Source organism: Salmo salar, chromosome ssa01, assembly GCF_905237065.1.
Source record: "Salmo salar chromosome ssa01, Ssal_v3.1, whole genome shotgun sequence".
NCBI lineage: Eukaryota > Metazoa > Chordata > Actinopteri > Salmoniformes > Salmonidae > Salmo > Salmo salar.
In genome coordinates, this window is record NC_059442.1 from 54,487,354 (window position 1) to 54,510,748 (window position 23,395).

The 23,395-nt window shown below is 44.4% G+C and overlaps 1 protein-coding gene across 2 annotated transcripts in view; it reads right to left on the reverse strand.

The window, feature by feature from the left end:
- LOC106605012 (inositol polyphosphate-5-phosphatase A) overlaps positions 1 to 23,395 on the reverse strand; it is a 198,892-nt gene that overhangs the window by 51,530 nt on the left and 123,967 nt on the right. For both annotated transcript variants that reach the window (XM_014200229.2, XM_014200220.2), the window contains exons 5-9: positions 22,586 to 22,649; positions 21,039 to 21,142; positions 14,015 to 14,067; positions 13,043 to 13,162; positions 5,656 to 5,740 (exon numbers count right to left, since the gene is read on the reverse strand). In XM_014200229.2, the coding sequence (XP_014055704.1) occupies positions 5,656 to 5,740; positions 13,043 to 13,162; positions 14,015 to 14,067; positions 21,039 to 21,142; positions 22,586 to 22,649 (426 nt within the window). The remainder of the gene's footprint in view (positions 1 to 5,655; positions 5,741 to 13,042; positions 13,163 to 14,014; positions 14,068 to 21,038; positions 21,143 to 22,585; positions 22,650 to 23,395) is intronic.

Here is a 23,395-nt window from a genome sequence, read left to right on the forward strand (position 1 = left end):
TGTTGTCCTATTAAAGGGTGAGTATGAGGACCTCTTAGGAAGGAGTAAGAGGAAGTAGAGGGGCTTGTGAGTAAGTGTGTGCGAGGTGAGAGAAAGTGTGCGCGCGTGTGTGTGTGTGTGTGTGTGTGTGTGTGTGTGTGTGTGAGAGAGAATAGAGAGTGGTGGTAGAAGGGACTTCACGGACCACAGATCTGACTTCCTGAGGTACTCTTTGTACTTTAGACACCCCCCCCCCATTTCACTGCGGTCACGTAGGTCGTACTGGGGTATAGATGTAATTATTTATTTATTTTTAAACACTTAAAATTAGCCTCACGGTTGCATTGTTAAATCTTGTTCATTCCCTTAAGTTAAATACCATTAGCTGGGAATGTTGTTTGAAATGTCTGATACAACATACTTTGGTGAAATCGTTATCAACTTACTGCATACTAGTTAAAAATATACATTTCGGTGTGCAGGGTGTGCTAATAACATGCTGTACGTGATGAAAACGTGCACATAAAAATAACTTTTACGGTTAAATTACCATTGGTTTCCTTTGCATTTTCAACTCTACTAAGAGTTTGTTATGGCTTCCCGAGTGGCGCAGCGCTCTAAGGCACTGCATCGCAGTGTCGCCGCGTCACTACAGCCTGGGGTTCGATCTCATAGTGCGGCGCACAATTAGCCAAGCGACGTCCGGGTTAGGGGAGGGGGGGGCTTTACTTGGCTTATCGCACTCTAGTGACTCCTTGTGGTGGGTCGGGCATCTGCAGGCTGACTCCGGTCGTCAGTTGAACTGTTTCCTCCAACACATTGGGGCAGCTGGCTTCTGGGTTAACTTCTCTAGGGTAGGGGGCAGTATTTTGACATCCGGACGAAAGGCGTGCCCGTAGTAAACTGCCTGCTACTCGGGCTCAGAAGGTAGGATATGCATATTATTTGGATAGAAAACACTCTGAAGTTTCGAAAACTGTTTGAATGATGTCTGTGAGTATAACAGAACTCATATGGCTGGCAAAAACCTGAGGAAAATCCAACCAGGAAGTGTGGAAATCTGAGGTTTGTAGTTTTTCAAGTGATTGCCTATACAGTATACAGTGACTTAGGGTTCATTTTGCACTTCCTAAGGCTTCCACTAGATGTCAACAGTCTTTAGAACGTTGTTCCATGCTTCTACTGTGAATAGGGAGAGAATAAGAGCTCCTGGAAGTAGATGAGTGAGAAAATGACATGAGTTCAGTGGCGTACACTCACGTGAGAGTTAGCTGTGTTCCTTTTCTTTTTTGAAGACATTGGAATTGTCCGGTTGGAATATTACTGAAGTTTTATGATAAAAACATACTAAAGATTGATGCTATACATCGTTTGACATGTTTCTACGAACGTAAATATACGTTTTTTTTACTTTTCGTCGTGACATTTTGCGCCTGCTTCCTGCATTTGGAGTAGTGGACTAAACGTGCGAACAAAAAGGAGGTATTTGGACTTAAATTATGGACTTTATCGAACAAAAACAAACATTTAATGTGGAACTGGGATACCTGGGAGTGCATTCTGATGAAGATCATCAAAGGTAAGTGCATATTTATAATTTCTGCTGACTCCAAAATGGCGGGTGTCTGTATGGCTTGTTTTGATATCTGAGCGCTGTACTCAGATTGCAAAATTTGCTTTCGCCGTAAAGCTTTTTTGAAATCTGACACAGCGGTTGCATTAAGGAGAAGTGTATCTATAATTCTTTGAATAACTGTTTAATATTATATCAACGTTTATGATGAGTATTTCTGTAAATTGATGTGCTCATTCACCATAAATATGAACTTTATCGAGCAAAACATACATGTATTGTGTAACATGAAGTCCTATGAGTGCCATCTGATGAAGATCATCAAAGGTTAGTGATTCATTTTAGCTGTATTTCTGGTTTTTGTGACGCCTCTCCTTGCTTGGAAATTGGCTGTGTGGTTTTTCTTGTCTCGGCGCTGTCCTAACATAATCTAATGTTATGCTTTCGCCGTAAAGCCTTTTTGAAATCGGACAATGTGGTTGGATTAACGAGAAGCGTCCCACATACCCCAGAGAGGTTAAGCGAGCAGGTGTTAAAACCTGTTAGGGCTAGGGGGCAGTATTGACACGGCTGGATAAAAAACATACCCGATTTAATCTGGTTACCACTCCTACCCAGTAACTAGAATATGCATATACTTGTTACATATGGATAGAAAACACCCTCAATTTTCTAAAACTGTTTGAATGGTGTCTGTGAGTATAACAGAACTCAAATGGCAGGTCAAAACCTGAGAGATTCCTTTACAGGAAGTGGCCTGTCTGACCATTTCTTGAACTTCTTTTCCATCTCTATCATTTACTAAGGATCTCTGCTCTAACGTGACACTTCCCACGTCGTCCATAGGCGCTCAGAGCCCGGGAAAAAACAGAATGTCGTCATTCCAGCCCCAGGCTGAAACACATTATCGCCTTTCTCAAGTGGCCGATCAAGGGACACTGGGCTTATGCGCGTGACCCGACCGCCCCCGCCTTTGGGATTTTTTCCTCTGTTTGCCGAAAAGGAGATTCCCTGTCGGAATATTATCGCTTTCTACGAGAAAAATGGCGTAAAAATTGATTTTAAACAGCGGTTGACATGCTTCGAAGTACGGTAATGGAATATTTAGAATTTTATTGTCACGAATTGCGCCATGCGCGCGACACTTCTTTACTATTTCGGATAGTGTCTGGAACGCACGAACAAAACGCCGCTATTCGGATATAACGATGGATTATTTTGGACCAAACCAACATTTGTTATTGAAGTAGCAGTCCTGGGTGTGCATTCTGACGAAGACAACAAAAGGTAATCAAACCTTTATAATAGTAAATATGATTATGGTGAGTGCTAAACTTGCCGGGTGTCTAAATAGCGAGCCCGTGATGCCTGGGCTATGTACTTAGAATATTGCAAAATATGCTTTCACCAAAAAGCTATTTTAAAATCGGACATATCGAGTGCATAGAGGAGGTCTGTATCTATAATTCTTAAAATAATTGTTATGCTTTTTGTGAACGTTTATTGTGAGTAATTTAGTAAAATGTTAGCGAATTCCCCGGAAGTTTGCGGGGGGTATGCTAGTTCTGAACGTCACATGCTAATGTAAAAAGCTGGTTTTTGATATAAATATGAACTTGATTGAACAAAACATGCATGTATTGTATAACATAATGTCCTAGGGTTGTCATCTGATGAAGATCATCAAAGGTGAGTGCTGCATTTAGCTGTCTTCTGGGTTTTGGTGACATTATATGCTGGCTTGAAAAATGGGTGTCTGATTATTTCTGGCTTGGTACTCTGCTGACATAATCTAATGTTTTGCTTTCGTTGTAAAGCCTTTTTGAAATCGGACAGTGTGGTTAGATTAACGAGAGTCTTGTCTTTAAATAGCTGTAAAATAGTCATATGTTTGAGAAATTGAAGTAATAGGATTTTTACGGTTTTGAAAATCGCGCCACAGGCTGCCAGTGGCTGTTACGTAGGTGGGACCTAGCCCATAGAGGTTAAGAAGTGCGGTTTGCCGTGTTCATGTTCATGTCATGTTTCGGAGGATGCAGGCCCGATCGATAAATAAAAAAAATGATATATATATATTTTTTTTGTTATATAGTGAATGTACCCACTATGGTCTTGGCACGTGCGCTCTAGCCAACAGCTCGCAGATACATTTCGGGACTAGCCTATATGATGAGATTATTATGGACAAAAGAGCAAGATTATTTTTTCATTGTCAAACAGCAGCCAAGCATCAATCATATCACCAGAATAAGACCCTCTATAGTTATTGGAAAGGAGCATCAAGCTCATCGTACTTTACCTCGCATAAAAATGTCAGATGGAAACATGGTTTATGACATTAATCAAAGGAGGCTGGTGGGAGGAACTATAGGAGGACCGGCTCATTGTATTTGCTGGAATGAAATAAATGGAACGGAGTCAAACATGCGGTTTCCAGATGATTGATACTGTTCCATCTATTCCATTCCAGCCATTACAATTAACCCATCCTCCTATAGCTCCTCCCCATCCTCCTATAGCTCCTCTGATATGAATATACATCATTCACAATATTTGGACAGTCATAATAAAAAAAGTGAACTACGTGTGTCGTTGATGCTTGAATTTAGACTTGGCTGAACTGCTTTCAATGGGGAAAGATTGCTACTTTTGTGATTTTCGTTGAAAACGTCACTTTTTGTGTGGACCTATGGTCACAATGGGCTCCCGAGTGGTGCAGCGGTCTAAGGCACTGCATCTCAGTGCAAGAGGCGTCACTACAGTCCCTGGTTCGAATCCAGGCTGTATCACATCCGGCCGTGATTGGGAGTCCCGTAGGGTGGCGCACAATCGGCCCAGCGTCGTCCGTGTTTGGCTGAGATAGGCCGTCAATGTAAATAAGAATTTGTTCTTAAACTGACTTGCTTAGTTAAATAAAGGTTCCATTATTTATTTTTTAAACAATGACTATGTCTCAGCCGTAGCTGTAATATCAAACTAATGCGCGCTGTTTGTATTTCATGATCACAGTCATGCTAACCACATCCTACTCCTCACTCGAGGTAAACTAGATGTTGGGTCGAGTGACTGATTCACAACAGTTTTTCTCAATAGTCTCAGTGTTCTCTGATAATTCTTCAGGCATCTACTCTTCCCTCCTCCCTCTCAGGCTGTGGCTGCTGTGGACTTCGGACCTTGGCTTACTGTATTATCTCCAAAGCAACTTATAATATTCTCACATGATCAGCAGCTCTAATGTGCACCAATTACTTCTGTGGAATTCAATGTACCACCGGAGAATTAGAAAATGCAATATATCAATGTGATAGATACAGTACATCATATGGTCACATACACAACTCAGCAGTTTGAAACCACATCCTCATTCAATGAATCTCTGGAGGAAATACATGACCTCTCCCAGTCCCATTGGCACAGGACTAGTTGGTTGCTGCACTCAATAAAGTATTCTATTTAATTCCTCCCCTAGTGGTTGGATGGTTAAACCACATTCCCCACTCAAAAGGCCCTTCTCACTTTACCTCACAGGATGAAGTCTTTCCTGAACCATTTGAGCAAAACCCCTCCATTCAACAACCGCCCACCACCCTCCTCCCCACTCCTATTCCCCTTCCCTTTTGAGAGTGCGGGGCTTCTCCCAAATGAACAATGCCCACACCTTGAACAGAGCCACTGATTTGAGGGGCCATTGTGTGGTGAGAGCAGGGTTTGCCCCACAAGTGTCTAGTCTCTGTTATCATGGAGCTCCACAGTCTGTGTGGAACTTTATGGCTTGTTATCCTACAACCCCCCCCCATCTCCTGATGAGGATTGCTGAATGACTACTCTACACTGACTCTGCAATGTAGCCTCATTTGCACCAAGAGAAGGGGAGGGAGAGAGTGAGGAAGAGATAGAGAGGGGAACCTAACAATGCACTTGGAGGGTTGGTTGGCAAACACAGCTGGGCCAGCCACAGTAGAGGGGTGATAATGAGCCATAACTGTGAGGGGCTTGTGTTTGGTGTCCCCCGTAAACCCTGGCAAACTATGTTCATAAACACACACACAAACCATTGTAGACTCTGTAACCGATATGCTTGCAATACATGCATCAGTGCTTACCTCAACAACCTGCCTTGTATCCAACCTGAAGTTGAAGTCTCCGAAGACAAAATATGGCACCTTTTCAAACCTCTGGTCAGTGATCCTGAAAAAGATGAAAACAATTTGTCATCAACAGTGAATTGCTTCAAGTGGAGTAGGCCTATACTGTTGATGGGCCTCTCAGGTTGGCTGCCTTAGGGCATTTCATTTCATTTATGAGGTGCACAGCACCACCTGGTGGCACAAGCACATTGATCAGAAGTGTTTCACCCCGTGGAGAATAATATTCAACATGACAAAATCCCAGACAGAATTGTAAAGCATTTAACATGAATTGGTTTGAGTAAAATCGGGGCCTTTCAAATATTGTTAATCTCGAGTAGAAAGTGAAATTAGCTGTGAAAGTTTCAAATTATGTTCTAGTAATGTGACTGAGCTGACTTGAGCATGCTGTTCCAAATAGTGTATGAGCAAATTATATTGAGTCTGTGTGGACAGTATGATCTCCATTCTATGGGAAGCTGCAAAACTTTGCATGGAATGTAAGCAGTCATGAACTCTGTCCCAATATCCACACTTGAATACTACCTAGTATGTGTTGATGTATAGACCATCTAGCCACGGAATAAAAAGGTAAAATAAATATAGGGACATGATCATTGAACAGTAACACAGAGAGAAATCCTGTAACCCACAGTATCTAATTCAATCCAATATATAGAGCTGTGTGAGGTAGGGAGGATTCATGGAGTCCAGATACCAGGTTCATGGAATGCTTCCAGATCTACAGCAGCACTGGCATCCGAGCGCATTTAAAACGCACCTAAGCGACGTATAATTAACTTCCTATACCTAATCATTGACTTAAAAAGAGGCTCCCCTCTTACAGGGGAGAGATAAGAAATTAAGACGACAGAGTTAGCGCTGCTAGCCTACTTGCGTAATGAATGATTAAGAATGCTAGCGCCTTGCTAATCGGGGAGGGGGGATAAATCGCCAGGCGGAGGGCGGACTCTCTCCCGGCCCCCTGATAACAATATATTTATGAGGCCATAAAAAGAGAAGGCACTCTGTGGTGGGTCCATTCCTGGACCTGTGTCGTAAAGCATCACCACAGCCCAGCCAGTGTTTCTCTAAAGAGGAGGGGAGGGGGGTTGCTTGTTGTGGGGAGACTGGCGGACACCTGCACCTCAGACTACCAGTCATGGGTGCTCGGGGTGGGGGAAGGGATGGGGGTAACACACAGGCTGGGTGATGTCATCACTGACCTTCCCCAGCCATGGGGACTGGAAGAGCACTCTATTCAAATACAAGGACAGTTCACACTTGCTGTAGCCTAGCGGCAGGTAGCCGAGTGGTTAAGAGTGTTGGGCCAGCAACCGAAAGGTCGCTGGTTCAAATCCCAGAGCAGACTAGGTGAAAAATCTGCCAATGTGCCCTTGAGCAAGGCACTTAACCCTAATTGCTCATGTAAGTCACTCTGGATGAGAGCACCTGTTAAATGACTCAAATGTAAATGTGCAAGTGGCCAATGGAACGGCCACTTCAACACATTCCTCGGGTCCCTTAAATCGATGTGTTTGCAAACCCACGACTCACAGTGTCCCGGGGTTAAATGGACCAAGTTCTCTGTAAAAATAAATATCGGCCTAATAAAAGTAAAAGGTTATAGTGACGATTAGGATGAGAATAGTATTCAAATAATGATATTATCTGTGTATGCTCAGCATGTAACTCGTACAACGGAGGCTTGCCGACATGAAGCATTACGAACATTTGTAGACAGACAGCTTTAAGGTGGCTTTATTCTTAAAAAAGAAATGAGCTCACTCCAAAAAGTGAATGGAGTACATTTGCATAGAGGAGAGATAGGGAGAACAGAGAGAGGGGAGAATGAGAGTGAAGAGAGGAGGGGACGGGGGACGGGGATAAAATAGAGGAGAGGGTGAGTGTGGAGGGAGTGAGCAGAGAGAGAGCGAGGAGAGGCGAAAGGGACAAGAGAGAAAACAAAGGGACGATTCAGACCATGCCACTCTCCCTGGAGAGCGTGTGCGTTTCCCCAGGGCCCAGTGCTGGGGCGAGCCTGTTCCCAGCTTCATCCCTCTAATAGCCATGTCTAATGCCGTAGCCCTGGATGTTCTGTCTGTAGGGCTAAGGTATCAGCCGCAGGTCAGAAGGTAACGCTCTGTTTACATTGTCATTTCCTAAAGCACTTGTGGTGACCCGCTGGTGTGAAAGTTGACTTTTGCTTGGCCTTTATGGCGTCCCGAAGAATTGACATTAGCCACAGCGGACTGGGTGTGAATGGGGCTGTGGTGGGGGGTCCTGAGGGCCCCCTGCAGGCCCCCCAGCGGGGGCCCCATTAGTCGCGTCATCACAGTTCATTCAAGCAAACTGTAACAGTGTCAGCGATATTTCCACACAAAGACGCAGTTCTTTACACAGTCTATAAACATGCTTCCCCCGGCCAATTCATCGCACGGTGACACCTCTGAAAGAGGCTCTTTACAGGGGCCGTTCTCAATGAGGGGGGGCTATCAGTCAGGCCTTCCTGGGGCCACACAAAGACAGGGTCAGTCGCTAATTTATAACATGGCCTCCCAACTCTGCTCCCAGGCCCCCTACTGCAGCCGCACAAAGCACAGGGAGCACATTCCTGACACATTCACTGCTCACACACACACATAAATGGCTTAGGGCTTATTCAGATTGAAGAGAGTTGCAGCAGAAGCACCGCGACGAGATTTCAACTGACATAATATGGACATAAACTTTCCAGTTTACATTAGCAACGGACTGTCATGTGCCGAGAGAGAATTTGTGGGCTTGGCAACAGACATTCTTGCACTGCAGCTTAAATATCCCAGTCACGTTAGCCTATAGTACAGCCAGTAAGCGTGCTTACCAAAAAAACTGTTCAACTATGCAAGAAACTTTTCGTCTTAACCATATTACACGCTTGTATTATTCAACAATTCACAATCATGTGCAGACAATTAAAGGGTTTATTTTCTTCTCTTCCGTACACTCGTTACATTTTAGCTTCAAGACAAAAGCATTTACTGCTAGCTAACGCTAACACGCCTTCGTCAAGTAACGCTAACACGCCTCATCAAGTAACGTTACGTTAGCCTATCAAAAATGAATGATTCATTCAAATTCAACTCGGCGGCACACTACAAAAGCCAATGCGGAGTCATCCATTGGGAGTGTGATGTTGAGAATTTTGGAGAATGTTAACATTGTGAAGAATGTGCTTCTTGACGTCTGGCTCAATGGGCCAGGGGAGGATCCCTGATGTGACCTGTGACACCCAGGGTTGGCCACCCGCTACCAGCACCCCCACCCCACCCAGAACCCCTTCTTCCACCCAACCCAGCTCTCCCAGTTGAGTCATGCCAAAAGGGTGCTTGTGGGGTGTCGCGGTCACACAGAGGTTAGAGGATAAACCAACCCAACAACGTCAAATGCAATGACTGGTCAAATCCCACAGCATTTCTAATAGGGACGCAAACGATCCCAGGGAGGAAGGATGTCAGCCACTGGATCTGGTGGTGTTGGGTCGACTGGTATAGGTGGCGATTACAAGCCTGTCCAACCTCTTCTCAGCAGTAACACCCATCTGCCAAATCCAACATGCATGGGAGCCACATCTTACAGCCTTGTGAACCTATCATATTGACTAATTTCATCAGATCTCTATTCTGCAGATACATAACTAGGTCAAACGGTTGTAGACAATATACAGTACAATATACTCATTTACGGTTCTTCAATCCCCATGGCTGCAGAGCTAATAGTGAATGGTGGCTACTTGCTAATGAACTGATTCTATACAGTAGAGTGACTGGGGAGGGATTAACCCCCTGCTGCTCCCAGGCCTCCCAGGGTGAGGAGGCAGTTCACAGTCACACACTGACACCCCTCTCCACACCACTACCCCCATAAAGGGCTATACTGTATTTGGTCCCTAGCTGAGCTAGCACTGTCCACTAGCCCCTAAACACAACTAGCCACCTAAAGCCTATGCTCTCCTTCAGTCTCTAATGAATCGTGTTGCAAAGTTCCAGGAACCTTCAATCAATTCCGTAGCTTTGCAGAAATCCTGGTTCCTGCTTATTCCCTCCTGATTTAAGGTAATCCGCCAACTGGGATTTGGGAAAAATGTATTGAAAATTCTTGAAATGTTGCAACCCTACTACTGAATGACGTAAGGCAGCAACCACAGTATTCCCTGTGCCACACAAACACACAGGTCATAGCAGGAGCCTGCATGCAAACCCAAATAAGCATAAGCACACACATTGAGTCAATCCGATGCTTTTAAAGAATATATATATTCTACTATCACATTCACCACACCTCCACTAAAACACTAATTTATACATTTTGTATAAACACGTACGCGCACCACACTACTACTACCCTGTCTAATCAATTTATCTGGCTTTTATGGAGGATCTCTCTGCAATTATTCAGTCCTTCTTCCAGCTGAACATGTCTATTGCCTGGAAACAGGCTCTCCTTTCTCTTCTCTTTCAGCCTGTTGTTCTGGGAAAAGCCTTAAAGGAAACATTTAGATTGGAGGGCTCTTTGAGATGCTCTGACAGTTGACTGATGACCGTCCATAAAATGACAATGAATTGCTGTGTGGCGGCCAGTACGGCCCACTGCTTCCCCCTGGGAAACTAATTGTCCTGAATTGTTAACGGCAACATCATTTTTTTGCCAATCATTGCTTTTCAATGCCTCGAAAATGAGCATGAAACGAGCCTTTTCAGCGAACAAAACAGTTAAATGTCTCCAATGTTGATCAAATTAACTTCAGCTGTGTGACAATGGACTATATTTGTGTGAAAATAATGGCGGGGGACAAAGGTGGTCTTTATACCAAGATTTCACGGATGTAATGTAAAACTGTTCTCTCCTGAACCGGACCAGCCACTCAAAGGGAGAGAATAAAAAGGAACACAACTCCAATAAACAAAAGATTTTTAGCTAAAGAAAAAAATTGTGTTGATTTTATCTCATAGCTATCATTTCACATGGTTCTTGGCAGCCTGCTTTCCCATCCTCTTGGCCAGGGCCCTGAATTAGCACAGACTCGGTGTCCTCCTTACATCACCAGTCCTTGGTGGAACTAAGCAAATTAGAGGGCATTTTACTAGATACAGAGTCGTATATATCAATGCTTCCTTACAGGAAAAAGGGTCTGTAAGAGTCTCATAAGGAAGCATTGATATCTGCAGTGGTTTTATCAAAAACACAATTCCCAAACCAATTTCAGGATCATATATCGAATGTATATTTCCGATATTAAGAACACAGCATCATTTTTGTATATTCCCACACTACACGAAAACAAATGTCTTATGTAATGAGGCAATGACGCCAAGCGTCAAGGCAAATATTAATGAAAGGGTTAATAACTTTAGATGCCGTTTGAGGCTCATATCTCAGTTTTCAAAGGGGAAGGCATGGGGGAATAAAAACAGGCAAGGAGGGTATACATTTCAAACAGGACTTTCCCTTCTCTCATGAAGCTGCCCGGCCACACATCAGCCAGAGACCGGAGAAGTGCATTTTTGATGTGACTCAATGGAGAGGTTTGGCTGGCTAAACGCTGTTCCTTCTCAGCATTGTTCCCCGGAGGCCTTGAAGCGCTTTGGAAATAAACACTGCTTAGCAGTTAAAAGGGCCACAGAGGAAGGGGCTTATCAGATGTGTTCTCAATGGGCCGTAAGCTGCATTATTAGCCAGGGCGCTAGATAAGGGAAGGGGCTGAGGTTGGGCCCAGCCACGGAGCTCGTTCCCTAGACTGTCTCGCTGACCAGGCTCCTGCACCAGCAGCCCCTCTGGATCTCAGCTGGTGGTGTCCACTTCCCCTCCTTACCCCCTCCCCACAATGAGAGATTAGAGCTCAGAAAGAGAGAGAAGGGGGAGAGAGGAGGCTTTGGCTATAGATATTCACCCTCTCCCTTTTCCTGCTCTCTTTCTGGGGTAGGAGTCAGAGTTAGGACAATGGCCAAAATGACGGTTCCCAACCGGCCGCTGAATGGGAACACTGTTGGAGGTAGCGCTTCATTCAAAGCCGGCCTGGGCACATTGTCCTCCCCGATCGGCGGAGGAGAATGGAGTTCGCTGGTGGCTGCCAAAAGGTTAGCAGCTCCTGTGAAAGGAGCAGCCCATTATGCACTGCCCCTAACAGAGCCCAGGGTCTTTTGTGTGCCCCCCCCCTGCCCAGCCAGCTTTTTCACTCTCAGGCAGGCCGGATCTGTGCCCAAGTGTTTCCCCAAAGTGAGCGATTGAGGCGCGATGCCCCCCTTCACCCCCTGCATGGGATACCAGCCTAGTCAGAACATAGGTCTACACCTCCCATACCCCTTAGGTTACTCCTCCCACCTCCCGATCCCAGGAATTAACAGTGAAGGATACCTTCTGAGCACAAGGGGACTTAGAGGGGAGCGTGGAAACTGCCACTCACCAGCCCAGTGCTATTCACTCGCCACCAGAAAAACGCGCCATTTAGCCGTATTTACGAGGCGACTTTTACAAATAAATCAACTTCAAGAACATGACGAAAGCGTGGAAAATACGGTCAAAACCCTCAATGTAAGCAACAAGTTACTTCATTATGCCCATAAATCCAGGTAAATTATGGTTCATATTTTTTATTTTTTAAAGCTAACCATTTTCCCAAAACACCCCCCCACTTCCCTGTCCATTAAACGCAAAGCATTCTTTCATCAAACGAAAGCATGAAGGAGGGGGAAAATATGATCTTGGAAATACATAAAACACTACATAAAACGCTAATTCACGAGGTGTCAAAACCCTTGATAATACATGGCGGCCATATGCACGCAGTTATTCAAAGTGGAAGGAGATGAAAGATGCTGTTCATTCAGACTCCATTTCAAATGGTGGTGTGGGGGGGGGGGGGTTACGTAATGCAGGGCTGCCATGTAGCTTTTATTTGGTGTTAGCATGACCAGGTAAAGAGCAAAGGGCCACTAGAACATTACATCCTCCTTCCCCACCGTAAACGGACGTCACATAAATCACATTAGCGGGAACGGCTCTCATGTTTTCTTCGTGGGGTCTTTGGGGGCAGGGTGAAGGATTCTCTGCTGGTAGACAGGTGAGCGTGTTGCTCGGGGTCGAATGGAAAGGAGGGATGGAGAGGACGGTGAGAGGCGATATGGAGAGAATGGTGAACGCAGAGATGGAGAGGATACTGAGAGGAAAGATGGAGAGAAGAGGTGGAGGGAATATAGGGAGATGAGAGACGGAAAGAGTAGTGGGTGGAGAGATGGAAATAACGGTGAGAGGCTAGATGGAGAAGGGACAGAGAAAATAGTTGCAGAGATGAGATGGCGAGAATAAGGAGGAGCGTGCCAGTCACCTATCTAAGACGAAGCCCAGGGCCTTCTGTCTCGTCCCGGAGTAGACTGAGGGGCTCTTCTCCCAGGCCAGTATGTTGGAGGCATCGTGGAACAAGTGGATGTTGACCAGGTCAAAAGCACTGAGAGGGGACAGAGAGAGACTTATGTTAGTTGGACCCCAGGTAATTTCAGTTTGAGACCCCTGATCTACATGACTGACCTCTTGGCCTGTGGACCACTGGTATGGTTGTGTGAATGGAGCGGTGAGGTGAATGTCTCGCTGCACTACAGGCAGACTGACATGTCCACTTTCCTCCTGGTAGTGCTACTGTTGCTAAGCCCGTCTCATTGATCGACTAAATCAATCTCTGTAACTGTTTTTCTCAGAACGTCTCACCTCAAGACGTTTATGCTGTTGACAAACTTCTAAATAAATACGCAAAATGTCCCCCTCATTCCTGTCCCTCTCGGTCTCTTCCTCCAAGTCCCTGTCTCGAGTCATGCCTGCCTCATTTAGAATGTTACCGTTTCAGCCCTTTTGTTCTCATGTCATCCTTCTATTAGATTACGACCCCCGCCCGCCATCCCTCCCCAAACGCTTGTATTCATCTCGCACAGGTTCAATTGTATGTAATGTTTTCTGTCGTCTGTCATATGCAACTGCTGACTAACGTGATTATGCCTAATCCAATCCTGGGCCGTTCCTAGCTCGCTGTCGGTTGGGAGAGGGAGCGAAGTAAAGTCTCTCTCTCTAGGGAAGACTGACTCTACCTCTCCTCTGTCTATGAAGAACAGACCTGCAAAGCCCCATGGGATATACCCTATGGATAGAGGGGTAAAGCCAAAGTGACAGGTACTGCGAGTGATACTGCTCGGCTTTACGGGTAGTCACAGTTGGACGTGACGCTGAAATGCACCTGGATGAAAAGCTAATATTCAATTTGATCCTAAGCGTAGCGTGAGATGTAACATGAGATGTGCTAGGAACTCACCAGTCAGCCAGAGCCCATCGAGTCCTGATAAAGCCTTTTCTGGACCACTTGCACTGCAACATAGGGAGGATACACATGCAGACTGAACGTTAGCATTGATAGCATGGGATTGGAATTTACTGCAGTGCACCAACAATCTCAACTGGCATACATAGGAAGTGTGGGCTATAACAACGCAAAGATAAACTCTCAGAAGAGAGTTTTTATCATTTCAGTATGATTCTAATCATTACTATACAGCATATCCATTTTCTCTGTATTTACATATTTGTCCAACCTGAGCCTCATAATATATAACATAAGCCATTTAGCAGACACTTTGATCCTAAACGACTTACAGTCGTGCGTGCATACATTGTTTATGTATAGGTGGTCATGGGAATTTAGCCCACTATACCGTGGTTGCAAGTACCATGCTCTACCAACTGAGCTTCAGAGGACCAGCACTGTCATGACAATGGGAAAACAGTATCAACTTCCAAAGTGTTCTAGCGGCCTGACCTAAAGTCACCTGGTCAACCTCCTATAGCCTCAGCCCATAGTGCTACTAACTGAGTGAATTACCCGGACAGTAGTCCCAGCTCTCACACAGCATATGATTTACCATGAAGCTCGTTATTGAACGAGAGAAGAATTGACGCTGCAACCGTCCTAATTTTGAACACATAAATAATGAAATAATCCAGGGGCTTTCTGAGCGTCCTAATGGGGAGTTAACCGTGGTGATGAATAAACTAATTATGGCCCAGGTCACATAATTACAAATTGACTCATTTTATTTAAAAACTTAGATGCAAATTTAAAGGCCTGAGAGGTATTTGATTGCATCTCACATCCTTCAATCTGCATTAGTACAAGATTAACTGTATCAAATTGAATTACATTAGCATACTTGAATTAATCTATACCGCCTGGCAGAATGTATGGGCCCAATTACACCCCACTGTCCAATATTGTGTGTGCGTGCGCGCACGAGTGTGTTTGAGGTAAATCAAAATCGTTTTTCCATGAATGGATTGCACTCAAATATTTTTGTGATCATTTTAAAAAGACAAATAATATAACGAATAGTTTACACGACGTTGTCGTCGAAAATAAAATAGATGAGGAAGTACTTCTACCTTCAACAAAACAAACACAGATGTTTTAAGGATATTGATTCAGAAATCACATTGACATTTAGGTGGTAAGAAGAGGTTTTTATGCATCATATATTAACCCGACTTCCTGAGGGAGATTCATGTTTAGTGTATATATGTGACGTGTGATGTGTGACAACATTGTAATGACTTTAATAAAGAGAGGATGAGGAAAATGAGGAAGAGGAGGAAGAAGGAGAGGGTGGGCTCCAAACCTGCACTCTTAACTCGGCACGAAATACATTTCATCTAAAATGTCATTTAAAGATCCATTAACTACAATCATAACATTTAAATCCATCACTTCCTGTCGTGCAACCTCAGATTGCCCCGTTTCCTCCTCATATGACTGATTGACCCTTGTCGCCTTGTTTGGTTATGGCACCACGCACGCACACACACGCCCCACGTCACGCTGCACGCATACCCCTCCATTCATCAACACACAGTGTTGTCACAAGGGCCTGGGAAATTCACAGACAGAGTGACAACCAACTGCCATGTACTCAATCAAATACAAGAGTGTAATGTCTGCCTAAATGCCTACAGTATGTGTTACAGGGCCAGGAAAACACCTGGGTCCTAGTGATTAAAATGTACATGCCCTATTGCTCTAGGTAAGACAAGTTGGGGGGGGGTGACACAGGCTGAGGGTGAAGGCAGTAAAAGATTGAGGCTGACCTTCCATGGCCAGTGATGGGTCCCCAGACTGTGACAGTGATGAACGGCTGTAGAGTGGGTCAGCCATGACAGCCAGGCTCCCAGCCGATACGGGACGGAGATGCGAGTAGTGGAGAGCGGGCTATGGGGCCATCAAATGGATTCCCCGTTACAGGAAGCGGCACCATAAACTCCCCACTTGCGTCCATTGGAAGTTTTCAGTTCCACTATCAAATGTCACGCGTGTCACGGTGGCACACACACTCCCATCTCCCCAGTCCTTTTTTTTATTTATTTGTTGACCTTTCCTATATCTCAGCTGAGAACCCCCCCCCAGACGGGGATCCCATCCAATAAGAAAGGGGGGTCTTTAGGACTAGGGTGAGTTTTACAGGACTGGAAAGATAAACAACGTGCTCGATTCCACCTTGTATAAACTTAGATCGGGTGCTGAATCCTCCTATATAGGACTGGACCAGAGTGTGTGTGTGGACATGTTTAACTACACTTGTGGGGACCAGAAGTCCCCACAAGGAAAAAAGCTTTTCGGGTTAGAATTAGTGTTAGAATTAAGGTTAGGGGTTAAAGGTAAGGGAAATTTTGTATGGGAATCAACTGTGTCCCCACAAGGTTAGTAAAACAAGACTGTGTGTGTGTGTGTACACTTGTGTGGTGGGATTGAGGAGGGGGGGGGTCTCTGATTAAAATGTCCCAAACCAGTGTTGTGTAGAGGGTGAAGGGAAGGACAAGCCCTTTATAGAGACAGTGGAGACTGAGGGGAGGACGTACAGGGGCTTGGGAAAGGGATAGGTAGCCAATGGGACAAATCTAGCTGGATTTTGCTAGCCCACCTATTTCTCTCAAAATGGATCCTAGCAACTAAGTCTTGGATTGTCTCTGGACCATGGACAGAAACAATACCACTTTCCCATTTAAAGGGACGGTGACTTGCCATGAAAACTGGAATTCCATGGCTGCCGCATAACCATAATATAAGTTTACCAAAGGCACTAAAAGGGTGTCTGACTGTAGTCTACAACCAATGCTTTTAAAAGCAGATGTGTGGTAGAGAACAAGAAATACAAATTATATGGACAATGATCACTTCCGTCCAATGGGAAGGGGACCCTAAGGTCTCGGTCGTGTACTTTCTTTATATAAGCAAATGACAAATCCTTATGATGGCATTTTTGGGGGTAAGCATACATACATACATACATACATACATACATACATACATACATACATACATACATACATACATACATACATACATACATACATACATACATACATACATACATACATACATACAAGCATACATGCATGCATACATACATACATACTTGGGCAAGTTGAAAGGTTTGATGATGACCCAAGAAATGACAGCTCGCCAAATCCATCACATCGATATTTCAAAAGAAATGTGCCTGTTATTTTGTCCAGTTCCTTCTTATTCAGCTTTTCAATTAATGTCCCCCCCCCTCTCCTTTCTCCTCCACTTGAAGCCATAACTCACCGTCTGGGGAGTATGAAGGCAGTGTGTTTTGCATACAGGGAGGGAGGGGTTGTGATTTCAGCAGACTCAACCTAAGGGACTTGGGGTCACAGTAGGGTCCTGTTCACCCCAATTGGAGACATGGAGGTCTACATGGGACAGCAAGGGAGGGTATGTGTGTGACACAAGGTCCGACACACCCACCCACACTGACCAACCCAAGACCAAGCCCCTCCTACCATGATGTCATCAGGCCCTCTAAGAGTGACAGTTTATTAATGGTGGACTGTAAAGGTAACGCTCAAGTGGAGAAAGAGAGGTGTTACGTCTCCGACGAGCCGCCTAAACTGTCTGCTGCATCACCTCTCTACGGGATGTAAAAAAATGTCAATCGTATAGATTCCAATGGAAGATAACGTGTCTTAACCCATGCTCTCTGTAACTCACATACTCTAAGCTCTTGGCGAGGCCTTTTTTCTTGTTTATCACGGTCCATGTGTGTATGCATGTCTTAGGATTTGGTTCCACAACACTCAGACCCAGAGCGGTACCCTGCAGAACCCAGTTGGAACCACATTGCGGGGTCTGTGGCGGTCCTTCTTGTCCCAGATCCCATGTTAATAGGATTCCTTAAGGCTGCAGATGGATGGCAAATCCAGGCGGTTTCATCTACTAAAAGACAGCATAAATCACCATGGAAGAAGCGGGGACGAGGCAGGGGTTATCGCGCGCCTGACTTACTCATGAGATCTCTGCATTAAACCATTAGTGAAATTAATTCATCTTTCATAAGAGGTTTGAGCAGTATTTGTGATCTATGATAACAACCAATTTCTCACTAGCCGGGCGGGGGGGACAAAAAAAAAAGTCAGCCCTGATAGACTACACAAATCTGCTCTTTTTAAATTGGCTAACATTATCTGGAGTGCTGCTCTCGGAAGCATCATCCAAGATTCATAACCCAGCCGCGAAAGAGGAATAAAGAGGAATAAATCAGGGAGAAAACTTTTCTCTCCTACGTGCTCGCTTTTAGCGCCCCGCTCCCGGTTTTGTTTTGTTTTCCACTCGTCTTCGTAACTCACCGAACACCGCTTTCTTGTCATAATTGTAAACGACTTCACGCCTCAATCGACGTAATTGGTTTTAGATCATCTGCGAAAATGGCAAACTGGGGAACTCCAAGGTGGGGTGGAAGAGAAAGAGTGTGTGTGTGTGTATGAGAAAGAGACAGAAATTGGGAGACTGCGTCTGTGAAAGGCCGTATCCATCTCCTTTGCATATATTTGAGGAGGCGGCCGGTGGAGCGCGGTTGACAGATGAGCGAGGAGTATGGGGATGACACGCGGGCGGTCACGCTTTTTATTACTATATCAGCACAGCGCGACGGTACCTTATGATGTGGACCAAGCAGAGGAACCCACAGAACGAACAGACAGACACAGGCTGCATTACAAAGCGCGGCAAGCAACCAAATTAAAGCTTTTGCAATGCTGCCATCTCAATCTTTCACTGTTCAACTGAGCCTTGTAATAAATTAGCTTTTTGAGGCAACGTAAACTAAAGAAAAACAATTCTGAAACTGAAATAACTGTCTTCTGTGAAAATGCTAAATAATAAAGGAAAGTATTCCACAGAAAAACATAATACACTGCCATAAATGTGTAACAGTACCAATAGTTATATGTTTTACTTATTTTCTAAAACAGATACAGTTGAAGTCGGAAGTTTACATACACCTTAGCCAAATACATTTAAACTCAAGTTTTTCACAATTCCTGACATTTAATCCTAGTAAAAATTCCCTGTCTTGGGTCAGTTATAAATCACACCTTTATTTTAAGAATGTGAAATGTCAGAATAATAGTAGATAGAATTATTTATTTCAGATTTTATTTATTTCATCACATCCCCAGTGGGTCAGAAATGTGCATAAACTCAATTAGTATTTGGTAATTTAAATAGTTTAACTTGGGTTAAACGTTTTGGGTAGCCTTCCACAAGCTTCCCACAATAAGTTGGGTGAATATTGGCCCATTCCTCCTGACAGAGTTGGTGTAACTGAGTCAGGTTTGTAGGCCTCCTTGCTCGCACACGCTTTTTCAGTTCTGCCCACATACTTTCTATAGGTTTGAGGTCAGGGCTTTGTGATGGCCACTCCAATACCTTGACTTTGTTGTGCTTAAGCCATTTTCCACAACTTCGGAAGTATGCTTGGGGTCATTCTCCATTTGGAAGACCCATTTGCGACCAAGCTTTAACTTCCTGACTGATGTCTTGAGATGTTGCTTCAATATATCCACATAATTATCCTACATCAAGATGCCATCTATTTTGTAGTGCACCAGTCCCTCCTGCAGCAAAACACCCCCACAACATGATGCTGCCACCCCCGTGCTTCACGGTTGGGATGGTGTTCTTTGGCTTGCAAGCCTCCCCCAAGCCTCGCCCGCCTCCAAACATAACGATGGTCATTATGGCCAAACAGTTCTATTTTTGTTTCATCAGACCAGAGGACATTTCTCCAAAATGTACGATCTTTGTCCCCATGTGCAGTTGCAAACCGTAAACTTTTTTTATGGCGGGTTTGGAGCAGTGGCTTCTTCCTTGCTGAGTGGCCTTTAAGGTTATGTCGATATATGACTCGTTTTACTGTGGAAATAGATACTTTTGTACCTGTTTCCTCCATCTTCACAAGGTCCTTTGCTGTTGTTCTGGGATTGTTTTGCACTTTTCGCACAAAAGAACGTTCATCTCTAGGAGACATAACGCATCTCCTTCCTGAGCGGTATGATGGCTGCGTGGTCCCATGGTGTTTATACTTGCGTACTATTGTTTGTACAGATGAACGTGGTACCTTCAGGCATTTGGAAATGACTCCCAAGGATGAACCAGACTTGTGGAGGTCTTGCCTGATTTCTTTAGATTTTCCCATGATGTCAAGCAAAGAGGCACAGACTTTTAAGGTAGGCCTTGAAATACATCCACTTGTACACCTCCAATTGATTCAAATGATGTCAATTAGCCTACCAGAAGCCTTTAAAGCCATGACATCATTTTCTGGAATTTTCCAAGCTGTTTAAAGGCACAGTCAACTTAGTGTATGTAAACTTCTGACCCACTGGAATTGTGATACAGTGAATTATAAGTGAAATAATCTGTCTGTAAACAATTGTTGGAAAAATTACTTGTGTCATGCACAAAGTAGATGTCCTAACCGACTTGCCAAAACTATAGTTTGTTAACAAGAAATTTGTGGAGTGGTTGAAAAATGAGTTAATGACTCCAACCTAAGTGTATGTAAACTTCCGACTTTAACTGTACCTAGTTTTGAAAATATTATGCAACATAAATTATTTCGATATGAAAAAATTTCTAAAACCAAGCGGCACAAAAAGTGGTGCAAGTCCCAAAAATTGTGCATTGTGAAATTTACAAAGTAAATGTTTATGTTTTTTTAAGTATGAGCTATCACCAATATGTTTTCAGCTCTTGCAATACCTACTGCATTATGGGGACTAAATGCAACCACCTAAAATGTATTGTCAAGCTCCATGCTAAGTCATAAGTTATCTTTTTTTAAGATGGCGACGTCATGTCACATTGCTGTGTAGTGTCCATTACTGACAGCACTACTGTATATCAATCAAAGTCCCAGCACTTCAGGATGCAGTAGAGGCCGAGAGACAGTCCCACTCAGTCACTACAGCAGCAGTGAAATGATACACACCTCAGGGAAGTAGTCCTGAGGAAACTTCTCCTTCTCCAACATGGGTGTGCTCTCTAGTGTGTCTGAGTAGATCTCTTTCCCAACCACCTTCTTGAATTTCTTGGCTATGGGGAAGAACAAAGACAAAGAAAGCCAAAGAGGCCGTATTAATACAAGACACAAGACAAGCTAGTCGTTTAAGAGGCCATGATTCGCAGTCCAAACCTACTAATGTAGTTTAACCTACTAAGCAGTTCTGTAGATCTAGATCTAGTCATGCGTGCATAAATCCAGGGCTTCATCAGGCTACTACTCCACCTGCTGGTTGTAAGTGGAAGTATCTATAGAGGTTCTCCTGCACAGATTCTCCACGCCTACCCAGTCTAAGATCAGGTTGTGTGTTGTACTTACACGGAGGCCTTAGACGAGGCGATCCAAATAGCGCCGGGATGGGCAACTTTGATGGGTGTGGGGGTACAAAACTGAACTCATCACGAGGGGCAGCAGTGGCTCGCGGGTCTGTGTACCCACATCCAAACACGCAGTCAGAGCCGGCACCAGACTTTTGGGGGCCCTAAGTTACATTTTGTTGGGGCAATTTGCTGTGGAAATTGCACCTTGTGTATTCTAAATATTTTAACTCAACAGGAAGTTGAGATATATTTCTGGAGGAGATTGGATCCTATGACTATGGGTATGGGTCATGGCCTCGGCGTAAGTACAAAACATAACCTGAACTGGGGTCAGAGCCTAAAAATGTCTTCCACAGTCACGTGACATCTGGAACCGTTTCCATGAAGAGTCTCAGAGTAGCAGGGCTGATCTAGGATCAGTTTTGACTAGATTATAATGAATGTACAGGGGGGACCTGATCAGCAATCCTACTCTGAGACGCTTAATGGATTAATATGGATCCTGGCAAATGTGGCATAGTTCTTTACCAAGGAAGCAGGTGAAACAATTGATGTTTGCTACAAAGTAAAAATTTTTATTCAGTCCAGTAACGTCTTGTACAGTGTGAATGAGCTCATTCTGAGCATATCCTAATCCCATGTAAGAGAAGCATGTTGTTTTCCAGGGGGTTTGACGGGTGAAGGTGAGTGTGTGTGTGCACGTATATGCCTGCTTATGTGTGTGTATCCATGTCCGCGTGCATGGGTGTGTCCTCTCGCCTTCCCCCCCCCTCGCCCCGTCCTTCACTGGGGGTGAGTGCATGGTGCTAATGCTGACTCTGGTGTAATGGGAACGACGTTGTGGCTCCACATCTATATCCCCTCTTTAATTAGCCTGGCCGCCGGGCCCCTGGCCCTCTGACACCCCGGGCTGATGAGAGCGCCGTAACTGTCCAATAACCTCTGTACACAATTACCGTGGAGCCCGAAATCTCATGAATTAAATCCTAATATTAATAAGCATTACCATTCTATCGCTCACTTTACATTATCTTCCCCAGTCAATGTCAACTGTACTGGTTTTGATGGAAGTGGTGATGGGTCGTGTAGGGTGTTATACGGTGGGGGACTGTGAGAGAGCAGGAGTGGAGATTTCATTGGGGGGGGGGGACTCACCTTTGAAATCAAACTGCTGGATGTTTTTCAATGATTCGTGAAGAAAGTAGCAACTTCCTAGTGCCTGGAAGAGAAAAAGAGAGGGTATGAGATTTGGGAGAATTGTTCACCCACCATTCAGTCAGAGATGATTGGAAAATAACGAACCACTAAATATTACTGCGCAATAGAAATAAAGATTGGTTCCAGGTAGTACGAAGCTACATTCATTTGTAGAGTTTTGATGTGGAGGGCAACAAGGTATACACTAACCATCCCAGGAAACCGATCACACCACTGTTTCCCCACAGCAGACATTGAATGAAATCTGTCAATGGAATATACAAGCAATATAAGTAGTGTGTTGTATACTACCAGTGTAGGGAACTATCAGTACAGTGCATTCAATACAGAGTCCTCAGACCCTACACTTGGTACAAGGCTTCCTGATGTGAAGAATAAATCATTCCAGTTGATCAAAGGACACATTCAGATGGACTTTGGAACAACCAAAGATCTACTTCAATAGGATTAAAATCGTAATTTCTGAAAGAACAATCAAATCACAAAGCTTCCCCAGTCTGTAGACAACCCAAACAAACTGACTGAGGGAAAATAAATAGAATGCAGGGGATTTGATGCAGTTCACAGTCCACTACACCATGACATGCTTTCTAGGGTGCCTTTTACTGTTCTCTTTACATCCAGGCAGTAGAGGAAAAGACTGCTCTTGGTCCTCTGGGTCTTTGAGATAGTGAGCCCTCAACCCTTGCTTGAGGGTTATTTGGTCATTGCTCCTGCTGCCTACAACCCTCCTTTCTCTTCCTACAC